Source organism: Mytilus galloprovincialis, chromosome 1 (assembly GCF_965363235.1).
Source record: "Mytilus galloprovincialis chromosome 1, xbMytGall1.hap1.1, whole genome shotgun sequence".
NCBI lineage: Eukaryota > Metazoa > Mollusca > Bivalvia > Mytilida > Mytilidae > Mytilus > Mytilus galloprovincialis.
In genome coordinates this window covers 129745728-129762572 of record NC_134838.1, presented here as the reverse complement: position 1 = coordinate 129762572, position 16845 = coordinate 129745728, and the positions used below count along the sequence as shown (strand labels likewise).

At 31.3% G+C, this 16845-nt stretch overlaps 1 protein-coding gene across 1 annotated transcript; it reads right to left on the bottom strand.

The window, feature by feature from the left end:
• Window positions 1–2266: 2266 nt before the first annotated feature.
• LOC143059206 (uncharacterized) lies at window positions 2267–7227 on the bottom strand. The gene is made up of 2 exons (XM_076232693.1): window positions 6472–7227; window positions 2267–2582 (listed from the first exon to the last, which is right to left on the bottom strand). Exons 1-2 carry the CDS (start codon window positions 6736–6738, stop codon window positions 2286–2288), a joined length of 564 nt encoding a protein of 187 aa, XP_076088808.1. The 5' UTR covers window positions 6739–7227; the 3' UTR covers window positions 2267–2285.
• Between the last annotated feature and the right edge of the window lie 9618 nt (window positions 7228–16845).

Below are 16845 nucleotides of genomic sequence, written 5' to 3'. Positions count from 1 at the left end.
TAAGCATTTCCTGTACTGTATATGGCACCCGTCTTGTTATTTCTTTGTTTAGTTCGGTAATGATGCAAGGTTATTATGACTGAGGAAGAATATCAGATAGGATTTCTGACACACTTTTGTCATAATGGCCAATCAGCTCATTGTGGCGACCGTAAAATTCTTGAATGGTGTCTTTAATTTGATTGATTCATAGCCCTGTCTTAGCAACTTTTGAGAAAGCAGTATTCTTCGTTTAACAAAATCAACGTACTTTGAGCTAGTTCTAGAATAACGTATCAATTGAGACACATATACTCCACATGCTGGTGCCGCTGAGATGCTGCTACACAGAAGTGTAAAATTATATACTGCAGATAGTTAGTCTGCTTCTTGTTTTTACTCACATCTAGATGTTGACAGTGAGTGGCTATCGGGAACTTAACTAGACTGTAAAACAAAACAGATCATTTCAATTTCCCGTTTGTGAGCGTTCCCAATATGTATGCAGTACAGGAACAAGCCATTAGCATTTAATTGTATTGTATATGGTTAACATATCTACAGAGTTTCAGAGTTTTTAGTTTTATAATAATTGTAATGAACTTGACACTGTAACATAGCTAGCATTAAGCTGTGTCCTCGTTGGCAATACAAAACTTGACATATATCGCGTATAATGTGATATACCAGACATTTCTTTTGTTTAGACAATTTTTGTTGCATTTATTTTACTTATCTCCATGTTTCTAAAATAACCATCAGTTGCACCACGACACGTGTTTTAAAATCTTACGAATAGGTGACTCGCGACAAATAATCATCGGATGTAAAACTATACGAGTTTTTGTTCGAAACGAACTAGTGAGCAATACAAAAGGTTTTACTACGAATATTTCGAGAAAACAAAACAACCTACCAAGATGATACAAAAATCTTCAGATTCGGGAATCAAAGTAAATAAAAATTTAAAAGACATCATAATGAAAGAAGGCTGATGAGTCAAGGGTGATATAAGATACTCTTATCTTTGAACTCTGAACCCAAAAATATTCAAATTACTTTATTAAAGTAACATGGACTTTCAAAATCCATTTTTCTGAAATGATTGCAAATCATGATTATACCGTCGAAATTTATAGTGTTACTTTATTACATATGACGTGGCTCTGTACTTATACATCCTGTCACTGCTACATTTTCTGATCAAATAAATGTGGATGGAAGATGGTGTTTAAATTGGTTTAGATTAGGTGTGAATGTTTTTAACTATAATGATTTTATATTAAGGAAATGATTACGGCAATCATTTTTTCTTATCACATCTAACCTGAGACTACTATAACACTTTTACAAAAATCTTCTCCATTGAAACTACAGGGTCAAAGTTAAACTTGGCTGACGTGGCACAAAATGGAAAACAGGAGTAAAATGCAAGTTATATCTATTATCTTGAAAACCGCTCTAAATCAAAAGAGAAAAAATCGGACAGAGCAGCATTTAGAGATGTTGAAATCTACTATTTAATCAAAACTGTCATACGACTCATTATAGGAGTTATTATCATATATTCAATGCCGAAAATTTACTATAAAGACCGATTTTGTTACAATCGTTAGTAGACTTTCTGTAGGAGTTACTGCCCTTATATTGCGATTATTTTACCTTTTTGTGTTTTTAGCAAGAATCTAAACATAGAAAAAACAGAATTTTGTCATGGATACTGTTTTAGTGGATACAATTTGTTTCGAGTGTGATTTTTTTCAAGATGCACATATACCGATACATGTTAGCGACGCAATTTATAAGTTTGGTCGTATGTGACGTTTAAACTGTTTTATTGCTATGAAACTGTTCTCATATTTTAAATCAGTTTTTATTTACTGCGACAGTTTTTTTAACGAGAATCACCACCAAGGGCTTCGAGTGGCCTCCCTTGAATGTGTCTTGTTAATAATTCATTTTTTAAGATTGAAATGCAAATAAATACTTAAGTTGATTTTGATAAAACGTACCTTCAAAATTAAATAAAGCACGATACTGGACGTTTTCACGCACGGAGTCGAACTTGGAAGTAAATATTTCACCAATAAGTACTAATGAAATTTCACGTCTAATGCTTCTTTACAGAACCTAATAATAAGTGTTAATAAAAACATTTTGCAGAAGTGTTTTTTTGTTAATTTCTGTGTCATTTTGGTGTCTTGTGGAGAGTTGTCTCATTGGCAATCAAACCACATCTTCTTTTTTTATATTTCAAGTGCAAAAACAATAACAAAACAGGAAGAAATAATTGATAAAAGACAGCATCATATATATTCATTACTTCTCCATTTGATATGAGTAATATTTGACCGTCTTGGTGTAAGCAATGATGAAGTCCGGGCACGGAATTCTGTTCCTTCTACCTCTAAGTGTCCATTAAGACCGTGTCTTAGTGGCGGTGAATGTCTGTAAGATTCGTCCAGTGAATAGTTACTACCACTTAAACTACTAATGTCGGAGTTAGAACTTTGAAATTCGTACATACATCTTAATTGCACAATTGTTGAGCGAAGGTCTATAAATTGTTTCATGAGGGACCGGTCTTGTTCCTTCATCTGAAGCTGAAAAATAAAAAAAAGAAGCATTAATTTTCAATCATTTTTTTCCCGTCTGAAGCTGAAGTCTAAACAGAGAGAAAAAACATAAGTGGTCGGTCTTAATCCTTTATCTGAGTTCTTTGCTGACGGACAAAATGACGAAATATTACAAATTGAGGCAAATATTGATTCTTACATATTTAATTGTTTTTCAATAGAAAATCAATGTACTTATATATTGCTTTCAAATAAAATATAAAAGAACACTCGAAGTTCTCAATGGAGCTAATAAGTCAGTACTTGAAGTTACGTCTCAACATATATTTTTAACTTACTTTAAATAGTTTTTAAGAGTACTTCAACTATTACAATAACGAAACTTAATGTATGACCATTTTATTTTGTCTGGCGATTTATTGAATTAAAAAAGTCCATTAATGCTGATGTCAGTCTTAGATCGTGTGAAATTCGACATGATTTGCTAACTGTATTGTTCTTCAAGTTAGACACAGAATAAAAACACCTCGTTTCGTTTTACGTAACCTATTCAAACAGACGAATATTTACATCAATATTTTAACATTTAACACTTTGCATCGTAAATTTATTATATGATACGGATATCAATGCCAAATAAATACTTAAAATAACTTTCACAAAGTCAACACGCCATTTTAATATTAAATACTTCATATCATATTTCCATTTCTGACTGAATAATATAATTCTTCTCCTACTGTCATTATTACAAGATGAACCGAGACAAACTTGAGAATTCTGAATAAAATCAGATCAGCTCATATGTCTTTATATAGAATATAGATAATCACATATTCAGCAATAAAATGTTTTGGTGAAATACACATGCATGAGGTATGATATCCCAGACACAATACAAAGGCACAATCAAAAGCATCAAAACCGAGACTATTTATGAGTTTCATACATTTACATTTATAGGTTGTTGCATTGATAACCTTTAGTTGTATGGGTTGTTTCGTTATTTCTATCCGTGAAATCCAATGAGCGTACATAGACTTTGAAAAAAGTGAAAAATACACGTCAGATAAAAAGTCACATTCTATTCAATTCGTTTGAAAAAAAAAAACCAAAAAACCCCAAACATAACGCTTTACATACTGATAATAATATTTAGAATTACTGAATATGCATGCCAAGTAATTCCTACAAAATTGGTGACGGGTTATTTCCGATTTGCACGAAAATTACAGTTTCACCATTTAAACTTTAAAACGTTTTTTATTTAACCAAATAGATATACAAATTGTTATTGTATTTATTTGACATTATACTTAGCAAGGTTTTATATTTGGCCCTGAGGTTAACAGTGTTGTACGAAGAATGACTTGTTATTAGAGCGGAATAATTTGATCAATCTGATCGGGGGCACTGGTTTGTTTTTGTTTACAGTTACTTATTTGTACATTTTATCTTTGAGTACGATCTTTTATAATCAAAGAAAGTAACACCACGCTTTTGTATGATCTTATCTGTGTCAACCTGTCCCTTATAACACCGTTTGTCAATGGATATACTTTTTCATAACTTACTATCGTAATCAAATATTTAAGGAAGATTTAGATGGATTTACACTTTTCAATGGGTCTGTCTAAATTATTTTGATTTATGTCCATAATGTCGTGAAATTTATTTAGGGGTTAAAAGGACAACTTAATTGTATATCAAACTAGACATAAAAATGTTACTTTAAAGTTTTGAAGTATTATAATAGCTAGCCGTGGCTTTACTTTTACTGTAAATGTTATAATTTACTATTCTATAAATAATGTGACGCTATGGTAGTGATTCTCAATTTTACGCAGAATGTTTAGTTTTATAAATACACATGTAGAGACATAAAATTTGTTAGCCTTTAAAATGTAATACAATGCATTTGTAATTATTCGTTCGTGGTAGAGAATTCATATGTTTAAAACTTCTAGACTTGTTTGATATCGTGGTGGTCTGACTAATTTGAAGTTCGATTTAATCACTAGTCTTATAAAACATATTTTTTTTTAGATAATTTACTAATATTTGTATTCATATTAATGAATCATAGTTTATAATGAAGGAACATGACAAATATGAAATAAATTACATCTATAAGGGTTACATTCCGATAATGACGGATTTCTAACACGTCCAATTAATATCAATCAGAATGATGTATTTCTTATTGATTAGCATTAACTAATCAATATACATTAACTTCAAAATGAAAATGTTTGGCAATAAAAAAATGTATTGCCCCGGTCTCTAAGTTGCTATTACAGAAAATATGTTAATTAAAATAATTTATAATATTCTGTACAAAAAGAAACATCAATATATATATAAAGAATTGTGATAAGATTGTCATATTATGATGATGATTTTGTTATCTATAATTATACAACTAATGCTTTCCTGTACTGAATTTTATTTAGTTGTATGTTTTCTGTACACTTCGTTGGTCTGGTAATGGGAAAAGAGGAAGGAGGGGGGGGTGCGATAAAAGAAAACCTAGTTTAACTTACACAGCTTAATGTACCTGCTATAAATAAGGATCTTTGCAGACAATGTATATAGTACATGAAACGAATACTAAAAGTCTATATATAGTACTTATTTTTAGTATTAACTTTATTTTCACGAATACCAAAGCTGTGGTTCCTTGTCTGTGTTTTGTTATATTGTTAGCCATTTTCAGTACTTCAAGCTATTTACGTGTTTGTTTCATCAGCTTTTAAGGTTTGGTATTTGCAATATCCTTGGCATCGAGCATCACTGAAGAGACATTATATGTCAAAGTGAGTATGTGGTGCAGTAAAATTAGTTCATTTAATTTAATTTTAAAAATACTTCTTTTCTATAGGCCCTCAAAGAATACATTTATACCTGCTAGGTTATTACAAAGTTAACACTGCGCGTTACGGACGTGTAATCAAGAAATCATATCAAACTGAAAAAGGTTTGATTTGGTTCATGGACCGTATAATTGTACCTCATTCACACCGTCCTTATAATTAGTCATTTTTTATTATATGTAGAAAATATTAGAAACAAATTACTTTTTACATGTTGTACAATGTAATGATATTAAAATGAATAAAACAAATTATTTTTAAACATATCTTTGAAAGTACTAGTCTTTATAATTTAAAAGTCTTCAATACAAGTTTTGTAGAGTTTGATATTTACAGACGTTCTGTTGCATAAACTAGTAAACGTTCGTTGTAGAATGTTGTGTGTTGATCTTTCAAGTTTATGTCGTTGGGTTACTGTCATACCTCACATCTTCATAATATTGTATTAAACAGATTTTTTTAGAATTTGTATAAAGAAGAATGAAAGTATGATTCAGAACAATCAACAATATAACAGTCTGAAACTCAACTGTTTCCTTTCATCACAATATCTTCGAACTGTCTAGCCAATCATTCCATCAGTACGGATGGTTGTACCAAGGTACGACCGATGAATAAAGCACAAAGCTATCATTATAGCTAACGATCTCTTTAAACTAATGCAATGTACTGTGCAGCATCGATGTATTAAACTGAGTCCTATAACATATCACTGTGGAAGAAATTTGATCCCAGTGCAGTTACATAGGTGGCATTTTTTAATAGATTTTTTGTAGCTGAGCCCTCACAACAATGTGTATTTAGTACAAGTATTTGTCAACGGAATAACATAGTTGAATAACTGCACAAAAATACAGTTTTTCATACTGATAAATATTTCTATAAAATACATGAAAAGAAGGAATATGCTGTTTTAAAAGAAAATGGCATAGAATTAATTGATACAGGTACAACTATCTGCAAAAGAAATACAGTCTAATAATTCAACGAACTAACTCGTTTTGTTTTCAAAATACTTGAAGTTGATCATTTAATGTACTTACAATTTCCTGTTTAATCCATTTCAAAGCGGTGCTTAAATCTTTCTCCCTCGAGACCAAATCGTTTCCAAAATGTCCATTAGTGATCTCGCTATTCTCGCTCGATTTTCTAAGTTTATTTGCATATCTGTCTGGGAGACAAACTAAATCGTTTTGTTTGACAACACTGGACATAGGTTCCACAGTAGATTCACGTAAACATTGAGGGATTTCTATAGTATCGTATTCTTCATCCTCTGCAGTGACGCTGATTTCTATATCACATTTCATTTTGTAAGATTGTCCATACCAGCAGAGTGACACACACTTCAAACTTGGCTATTTAAATTCTTATTAAATACTGACAATATTTCAAAATATTCCTAATTAATTTTTCTTAACAACATTTTTGATAATTTTCACACAAAAGACGACGAATGTAACAGATGTTTAAGTCCCTTATTATCTGCATTTAAATCTTCACTTTCATCAACTGACAGTTTTAAATCCCTTCTAATAAATGACATTTAGTATTTATCCATGAAGTAGTTCCTTGACGTGCGAAAAAGACCCATTGATTAAAAAGACTAAATAATTTGAACCGATCATCTTCTATACCTTTTATTCGTGTGTTCATTCATGTGTAACGCCTTTTGACACAAAGAATGAAGTAACTATTCTGATTACATCAAAGTCCATTAAATGTTCACAAATAAGATGTTTTGTTACTGAAATGGACACAATCTTTGCTACCTTGTGTCAAGTTATATCAACATTGTATTTTTAGTTTTACTAAGTAATTTGTAATTGTGCAATATTTACTTTATACGTAAAGTGACATAACTCATGACATGTGATTACACTGTGTATCTCACCTGGCGAACGTACCTACCTAGTCTATAGATGCATGGAAACTTGGTTATTTGTAAATATCAAAGACATACAGACAATTAAGATATTAGCTCACAGATTAAATGCTTTTTTTATTGAAATGTTTAATTTAAAAAACTTAAAAACTCTTTTACTCTCTTTAATATTAGGTAAGACAAGTCGCTAGTTAGGATACAATTATATAAATCACTCCCTAAAAGGACATTATGTTATATGGATATTTACGCTTCCCGTAATATTCTTGTTTTTTTTTTTTTTTTTTTTTTTTTTTTTTTTTTTTTTTTTTTTTTTTTTTATCATAATATGGTTTATAGTGACAAAGAGATTTAATAAGATATGACTGTACAATCACATAAAGAAGTTGTTCCACAAAAGAATTGCATATTAATTCCAGAGACTGGTATATCTATTTCTTGGAATTTTGTATTCTTGGTGCAAAGTATGTTTTGTTCGGGTAAATTGATCATTATACTCGACTGAGATAGACGTTTATTCAGAAAATATAGCAACAAAACAATCCACTTAGCAAATCTCGGGGACTGGTGATTTCCAACCTGATTTATTTTTTTATTGGAGGAAATTAAGAGGGGGCTTGACAATATTTGGGATTCAAAGATTCAATAGTTTATTAAAGTCTCACCACATACATACAAGTATATGGGAATGGTGAGGATTTGAAATAAAGGAAGTTCCGATGTTTCCTCCCAGTCATGACTAATTAGCTATACTCCATACCAGATCGAGTTTGATAGTGAATAAAATCAGCTCAAACTCTAAAACATAAAAAAAAAATGCATCACTATACTCAATACTATATGTAGCCCATAAAGATAAGAAGAAGTGGTATGAGTGCCAATGAGACAACTCTCAACCCAAGTCACAATTTGTATATTTATAATGATACAATAAGATCTGGTACCGTACGAGTGTCAATGAGAAACTCTTCATCCAAGTCACAATTTGTATATTTATATAGATATAAGAAGATGTGGTATGAGTGCCAATGAGACAACTCTCAACCTAAGTCACAATTTTTAAAAAAAGTAAACAATTACATGTTTTATATTTCGTTTTAGAAAAGCAATTTTTTTCTCTTATTTCAAAACAAGTGCTAATAAATCTTGGCACCGATATATTTGAATATACAGACTCATAGGACATCAGTCAAAAAAACTGTTCATACTTTGAAATAAGGGAAGTTTTTACATTGAAACGAATAGATAACAGCTGTCATATTCCTGACTTTGTACGTGCATTTTCTTATGTAGAATTGGTGGTTTAAACCTGGTTTTATAGTTGGCTAAACCTCTCACTTGTATCAGTGACAGTTGTATAAATTCAATTATATTGACAATGATGTTTTAACAAAACATAGACATAAATGTCAAAAATGTCAAAAAGGAGCACAACAGTCAACGTTGTGTTATAATCTTAATTACTTTAAAACAAACAGATATATAAACAAACATTTACCGTGAAACAAAAGCACAATGATGGGATGTATAAGTGTAAGTACAGTCACGTCACATGCAAGAAAGAAACACAAAAGGGCACACAGACAAAACCTATTAGCAAAACGAAAAAAAAAAAACCACAGAAATTATCATAGAACAATAACACAATGACAGGATGTTTTTAGTACAGAGCCACATCATATGCAACCAAGAAACACACAAAATAATTCAGAAAAAGCATATAGCAAGCATGAAAGACAAACATACAAAAAATATGGAATGCAGACTTTATTAAGAATAACATTCCGTCCCTTTTCGTATGCATTGCATTCCATTAAAAATATAAACCGTATTCCATATGTCATATATATAATAAAAAGAGTTATATTTAAAAAAGAGGGTGGAATATCCTGCATTTTTATGCTTTCCTATGATAAAAATCAAATTGGTGGAAGGCCCTTCTTAATAAATTGTTTTAACAGTTTTGATATAGAAATATAACTAAACCAGTGGCGGATCCAGAAATTTTCATAAGTGGTAGCCCATTGACTACCTAAAGGGGGCCCGCTCCAGTCACGCTTCAGTGATTTGTAAGACATTATTTTTCTACATTTTATATTTTGAGGTTTTGGCAAGAGAAAGTGTTAGAAAACATATCAAACTGAGTTTCATAAATCATAAATACAATAACAAATTAAAGTATAAAAAAAAAGATATATAACAGGCTTAGAGCCAAAGGATGTGCACAATTAAGCAGGATAAGAAACAAGATTGGAATCCTTTATCTGAAACAATAAATAGGTTTAAAGTGTATGTACACGTAAATTAAGTCTTAAAAAGAGAAAAATTGCCTAATACATCTTTAAGAACGGAATGTATCAAAAAACTTGTAAACATAGAGACGGACGTAGGGTGGTATATAAGAAAACGTTGCAGCCAGGTTTAACACTTCTGATGTGCAATAAAACTATATATCATTCTAGTCTCGTGTCTATTTTTACAGGTACGTATTATCTTAATTTATTGCATTTTAATTTCTCAAAATTTTATCAAAGGTAACAACTTATGTGAAACAAATAATTGATCACAAATGATAACTATTTACTATCTTATTTTTGACACCTTTATTTAGAATAACTGAAAATATTAGAAATATGCTTTAATACGAATTACAAGATAATCCTTATAGTTCATGGTCAGTCATCAGATTTTATAATCAGATTAACTATGTCAAATCATAACAGAAAATATAAGGTCAGTAGGTAAACGGAACTAATTGTATTTGTGTTCGTTTATTTATATATTTATGTTTGTTTATATATTCAAATGAGGTTTATGACTTCTGGTGTGCAATAAAACTATATATCATTCTAGTCTCGTGTCTATTTTTACAGTGAACCATTCCCACCCAAAACCGCTGTTGTCAATTGTCGGTAACGACAATTTTGGTGGAGACTCACTTTATCAAGCAGCACAGAGCTAGATTCCCTAACGTTATTGAACATTAATTACCAAATCTCGATTGACCCAAAAGAGCGCAATGATAGATTTCCTATATAAGCAACCAATTTTTTCCCCAAAAAAAGGGGGGGGGCGGCCCCCCTGCCCCCTAAATCCGCCTCTGTAAACATCCAGACCACTTTAATATCAATTTCAAATCTTCAAATTCATTCAAATCCTATCGATAGGCTATAGGCCGCTAGAGGGCGCAGAATTATTCGAGTTATGTTTACTCCAAAAGATCAGAAGAAAATAACAATAGATATTCGGAACACCTCGTCAAAACCTTGGGTATGTGATGAAGTATTATCTATCATCTATAATATTTCGTTTGGCTTTGAGACAAAATTTAAATATCAGGTCACAACTTTTATAATTACTTTTTATCAAATATCAATGAATGGTAAACATGCCACATTTCCGGCTCACCTTATCCATTAAAATACTCCGGCACTTTACTCTCAAAAGACATCCATGTGTATGATTGTCGTTCAGTAAGAACCCGGATATAAAGGTTTTGGTTACCCATTGTCTAGTCAAGCAGTCAATGTAAAATATGCATCAGATGAAGTCGGAAGGCTACCCCCGTTTGGGAAAAGTGAAAATACTGATAAATTTAAATTGTTTGAATATTATCTTGATTACTTAGGTATCTGATATCAAACGCTTACCTTTCGAACTAGAAATACATATGCATAGACAATAATAGTGCATTGACTTGACATATCAACGATATAAGGATGAGGCTTAGAAACGGTTGTACATTTATCTGTGTATCTTCACACAACCAATAAGTGATATTGGTTTATCCATACGGCAATGGGTTGTATCCATATTTAATAATGCTTTAAAGGCGCAATATTTCTTCTAAATTTGCATTATTATCATTTTTATCAAATATATTATCTTTTAAATTTAAATAAACTACACTTTTCTGGAGGTAAGTTTAAAGCATTGTATTCACAGCTCTTAGCGTCTCTTTCTAAATTAATTGCATTTTGAAAAAGAGATACACAACCATAGCTTTTACTCCTATCCTTATGCTCTACAAATATGTTATATAACTCGATGCATTATATAGAACGTATTTTCTAATGAAGGAGTTATGATAACTTTATGGTCGTATGGAATTGAAAATCGAAAAAAAAACATATACGGAACTCGATTGGTCTGATACATGTAAAGAGTTGTCGATTTCAAAGTCCAGCGCTAGAATGTTAGATCAAGTACTGTAGATCAAAAGCCCAACGCTTCAAATGTAGTCTAGTGCTACATACATATACCACACATATAGCGTTGGGTTTTAAATGTTTAGCATTGGAGATATAAAGTTGAAAGTTAAGCCAAGCACTGTAGATATGAAGTCAACAAGCGTTGATGTCCAGCACTAGAGATGTAAAATCCATGTAGATCTACTGTTCAGCGCTGTAGATGTTGATAAAAGCGTAAGGTGTAAAGTCAAGCGCTGTAGATATAAAATGCAGGACTAGTGATGTAATGTCCACCGCTGTAGATGTGGGTTCACTAACTCCAGCGATACTAATATATACGTATTAATGTTAAGTCGCCGTAAATATATATTAAAAATGTAGCGTTGGAGGTATGAAGTCCCGAGTTGGAGATATAAGTTAAAGGGTTGTAGAATGACTTTACAACTCCAGCGCTACAATTTAGATATACAGGTCTTTACATTTCTAGGACTTTGCATCTTTTGTGCTGATTGTTAAAGTTACAGCAAATGTAGCATGTAGATATATATATTATACATATATATTATATATATATATGTAAAATGGGTTTTTTCTTTATGTTTTTTTTGTGTGCACGTGTGTGTGCTTTAATTGTAGTTTGTATTTATATGTTGTTCATTTCTTGTAATTAGTATACATGTGTTTAAAAATGTAAATCTTCAGTATATTGGAGGAAATAAAGAGAATCAATCAATCAATCAATCATCAATCAATCAATCAATCAATTATTAAAAATGTAGCGTTGGAGGTATGAAGTCCCGAGTTGGAGATATAAGTTCAAGGGTTGTAGAATGACTTTACAACTCCAGCGCTACAATTTAGATATACAGGTCTTTACATTTCTAGGACTTTGCATCTTTTGCGCTGATTGTTAAAGTTACAGCATTGATTTTAAATCTACAGCCCCAGACTTTACATTTTCAGCGCTTGACTTTTTATACCACAACTCGTTACCAGTACGAGATCAAACAGATCTAGAACAAATCTATCAAATATCATCGTTCAGATATTTATATTTTTTCATATGTCTTTCACATATACTTAAGGGCTTTAAATGATCATAAACAAAATGTCAATACTTAAACAAGTAAACTATGCAAAACATTCAAAGCCAATGAACCACGACTGAAAGTGCATCCCTATTGAAATTTAAAAAAATGTAATTGCTGTTCAACTACAAACCTAATACCATTGCAATAGAGTTTAGATTAAAATGTCTGCTAATATAAACATTCACTCGGCAAACATATAGTCCTGAATATGCATAAAACATTTGCCACTGGAAGTTACGCAGCCATAACGTTACAAAATCATATTAATTTTACAAATCACACAGTGTGCGCTAGTGTGTGGTTGTTTTTGGGGAGGGGTGTTACAATTCTTAGTTTTACAAAAAGGATATTTAAAATTGAGCTTATGAATGTTTCATTAAACGGAAATGGTATTATTAAATATTGCAACACTCTTATAGCTTTCAATTCGATAAAAAGGGAGAGGGGCAATTTATCTTTTAAAATAAAAAGAAATACTTTCACTTCTGAGACTTGTGTATTATGATGATACGTATTTTAAAGTATTCAATAAGAACATTTATTATCAAAGATCCGTGCTGTTGAATCATACTAGGAAGTTATACTCGTTACAGCAAATATACAAGTGTAAGTAGTCATGATTTCGGGAGATGAAATATTTGTTGAGGAAGTCTGAAAGTTTATGGTAAACCTATGATACCTCTGGCATGCGTCTTTCTCAAGCGAAATGTTGTGATTAGGTTATATTTAACTGTACAAAAGGGAGGTGTGGTATACTTTCCAATTAGACAACTTTCCTCAAGAGACCAAATGACGTAGGTATTCAATCGTTAGAAATTTTAAAACTCTTATATGTACTACTTAGCACGATATAAAATGTCCGAATCAAATGAGAAAACCACAGCTTGATTTATTTACAAAACAACATACAATTGAAAAAAAGAAACACACAACACTCGGGCACATATATAGGGGTACATTCAGTAAATAAATATACGTCATCAGGGACCGAGCTTTCTGTCTAAAAGTGAAGTCCTGTGCCCTTCTGATTGGTAGATAATGTTTGTAATAAATATTTTTTGGTAGATGGATCAAAACTAGTTGAAAAAAAAATAAAAAATATATGCTGAATGTACTATTTTTTCCCTACAGAGATGAAAAATAATGGGGGTCAGTATAGGAATTCAGTGCGAATCTACATTGTTTGTAAGCAAGGCCATGTGAATACCCAAATATGCCGCATGACCCTATGTTTTTATTGTTGCAAAAGCTAGGGCTACATTTGTACTTTCATGACTGCTATATGAAAGTTTTTAATTTCTAAAGGTAAATAGGTATAAATTTATTTCCACACATAGATTAGCATTAATGTCAATGGGAGATTTTTTACTGAATTTACCCCTATAGACTGAGATGTGATTAAAGAAAGACAATCCATTTAAATAATTTTAAAGAATATTACAATATCCGTGTATTTTATGAAGGTTTTTTTTTTACATTCAAAAATAACAATTAAAAATAAAAAAGGTAACAATTTCATATTAAAAAGTAGGTTATCGATTGAGATTTAAAAATATACGATTACGGCTTGTGATTAACAAAAGAAGGTCTGACAATGGATGACGGATAACACACAGACGTGTTTTTTGTTAATTAATTCTAACAAAATGTGGTACGATAACCAAATGGAGTAAATGTTAGCAATTATAGGGAACCATACGTCCTGCAACAATGAGAAAATTAATAGTCGTCTATAAATGGCCCCGATATGAAAAATATGATACAATTCAATTGCATATAAAATAATTTACAAAAATCAAATATGAAAGATATGAACCAAATGACTAACAACAATCGAATTACAGTCTCCTAACTTTAAATAGGCTATACCGGTGAGTCGACAGGTTAAACGTATCCTTCCATACATGCATCTCCTCCCATCATGCGGATTCACAAACAGTCAAATTGTCATCATCGGAAATAAAACGCAATCTGTCAGATCTGACTATACTGGCATCTTAAGTTTTAAAACAATGAATTATGTTGTTAGTCAGTTGAAACATCTAATATTTATGTTATATGAATTTAAGGCGCAATTACTACATAAATAAGCCGCCTACCAAAACCAATAACAACAACAGTTGAAACATCGATAAATTATTTCGTTCAACCATTTTTGTGGTGGTGACCGTAAAAGTTATGTACTGTCGATTTTAGTCGTTCTTTCTCGTTATTACTCTTTGGGAGAAGTTTTTGCGTGAGAAGTTAACCCCTGCTCATGACATCCGTATAGTGTTAACATGTACGAGCGTACAGTCGTAACTAAGACACACATAAGCCATACGACATCGTAGAGGGTATGTTACTGTTGAGAAATAGAACGTTGACAATAAGAAAGTTAAACCCATTTGACAAAGGTACTATTTAGAAGTCGTTCATCTTTTGTCAATATTAACGAAAAGATCAAGACTCAGAATGTAATTGTGCTGGTTAGTCTTTCATCCTGTTCATAGTTAAACACTTGGGGTGGTCTAGAGTTTCGTTGTATATTGAGTTGTGATCCAATATACGATATAGGTCGGCGTACGGCCTTCATCAATGAGCAAAGTCCATACCGCATAGTCAGCTATAAAAGGCCCCGATATGACAATGTAAAACAATTCAAACGAGAAAACTAACGGCCTTATTTATATAAAAAAATGAACGAAAAACAAATATGTTACACATAAACAAACGATAACCACTGAATTACAGGCTCCTGACTTGGGACAGGCACATACATAAATAATGTGGCTGGGTTAAAACCGGGTTAACCCGGTTAACAAACCAACATTTAGGGAAACACATCAACTATTATAAGAGGAAATCAACGGAGCAACAGAAACACTTAAGTGCAACAAAAACTATTAAATACACTATGTATTCTTCATGCTTGATGTTTAAATAGTCCAGTTATCTAATTTTTGTTGAACTTGTAAGAATCAGACGACACTTGAATTTTGAAATAAAGGCTTGGGATACATAGCAGTGATACAGATAGACTTTTTTACTTCAAGTCTAACATTGCTTGTTACGACCAAATACAGGCTGCAGGTTAACATAGAACGAGATGTTCTTAAAATCATAACATTCAAGTGGTGTCACAGCAAAAAGTAAAATCACAAAATTACTGAACTCCGAGGAAAAATTCAAAACTGAAAGTCCCTCCTCAAATGGCAAAATCAAATGATAAAACACATCAAACGAATGGACAACAGCTGTCATATTCCAGACTTGGTCGCATACTAAATATTTACTATTTCCAGAAGTCCTTCAACCTATCAATCAACTATTGCGACTAGACTGATTTGTCTGCTTTATTTTATAAAGTGTTTCATTGAAATACAAATGATTGTTTTATCATGAACTACTTGACGCTGAATACATGTATTTTGAACAAATTATCTATCATCATTTAAAATCACGTAGGAAAAATCTTTAAAACCAATGGCAGTTTAGAAATACAAAACTGGACTTTCTGGTATTATTATATGATCATAGATTCTTCTTTGTTATATGTGTAATAACACTATTAATTTCTCCTACTAGTCTTTGTTAAATATGAACTTGTCAAAAAATTGTGCAGAATTTATCTTTGCTTTAAATAAAGAAATATTTGACTGGAGTAAAGTTTATCCTGTCCAGTACTATAGACAAAATTTCACATAAAATTTCATTGCATATCAGAAAATAACCATTACTGGAAGTTTAACAATCAAATGTTCACCTTTTTTTTTTTTACCTGTGTATAAGATTTAGTAACCATGTAACCTCAATTATTCTATAGAAATACCAAATAAAAAAATTATGGTGCTTTGAAATACCCAAGATATATATATGTATATGTCCTAGAAATGTTTTACTGTAATGAAATGTTGGATATATTTCCTACAACTGTCAAATTCAAGGGAATATTTTTTCGACCCTTTTTCGTATTGGATGCCCTTTAATTTGGTAGCATTACACCAAAAAGCATGTTAAAAGCAGAAATTGATAAGCGTAAACAACAAAGAATATTATATTTTTCCATTTGTAAATCACTGCGACCTTATAACACAATACATCATTTTAAGTGTGGTTTGTCGTGATACGACGCAATGAAGAAGTTCGTGTGTTATTTTATTATATCCTCAATGAAGAAAGTAAAATCATAAAAAAACTGAACTCCGAGGAATATTCAATCGGAAAGTCCCTAATCACATGGCAAAATCAAATGACAAAACACATCAAACG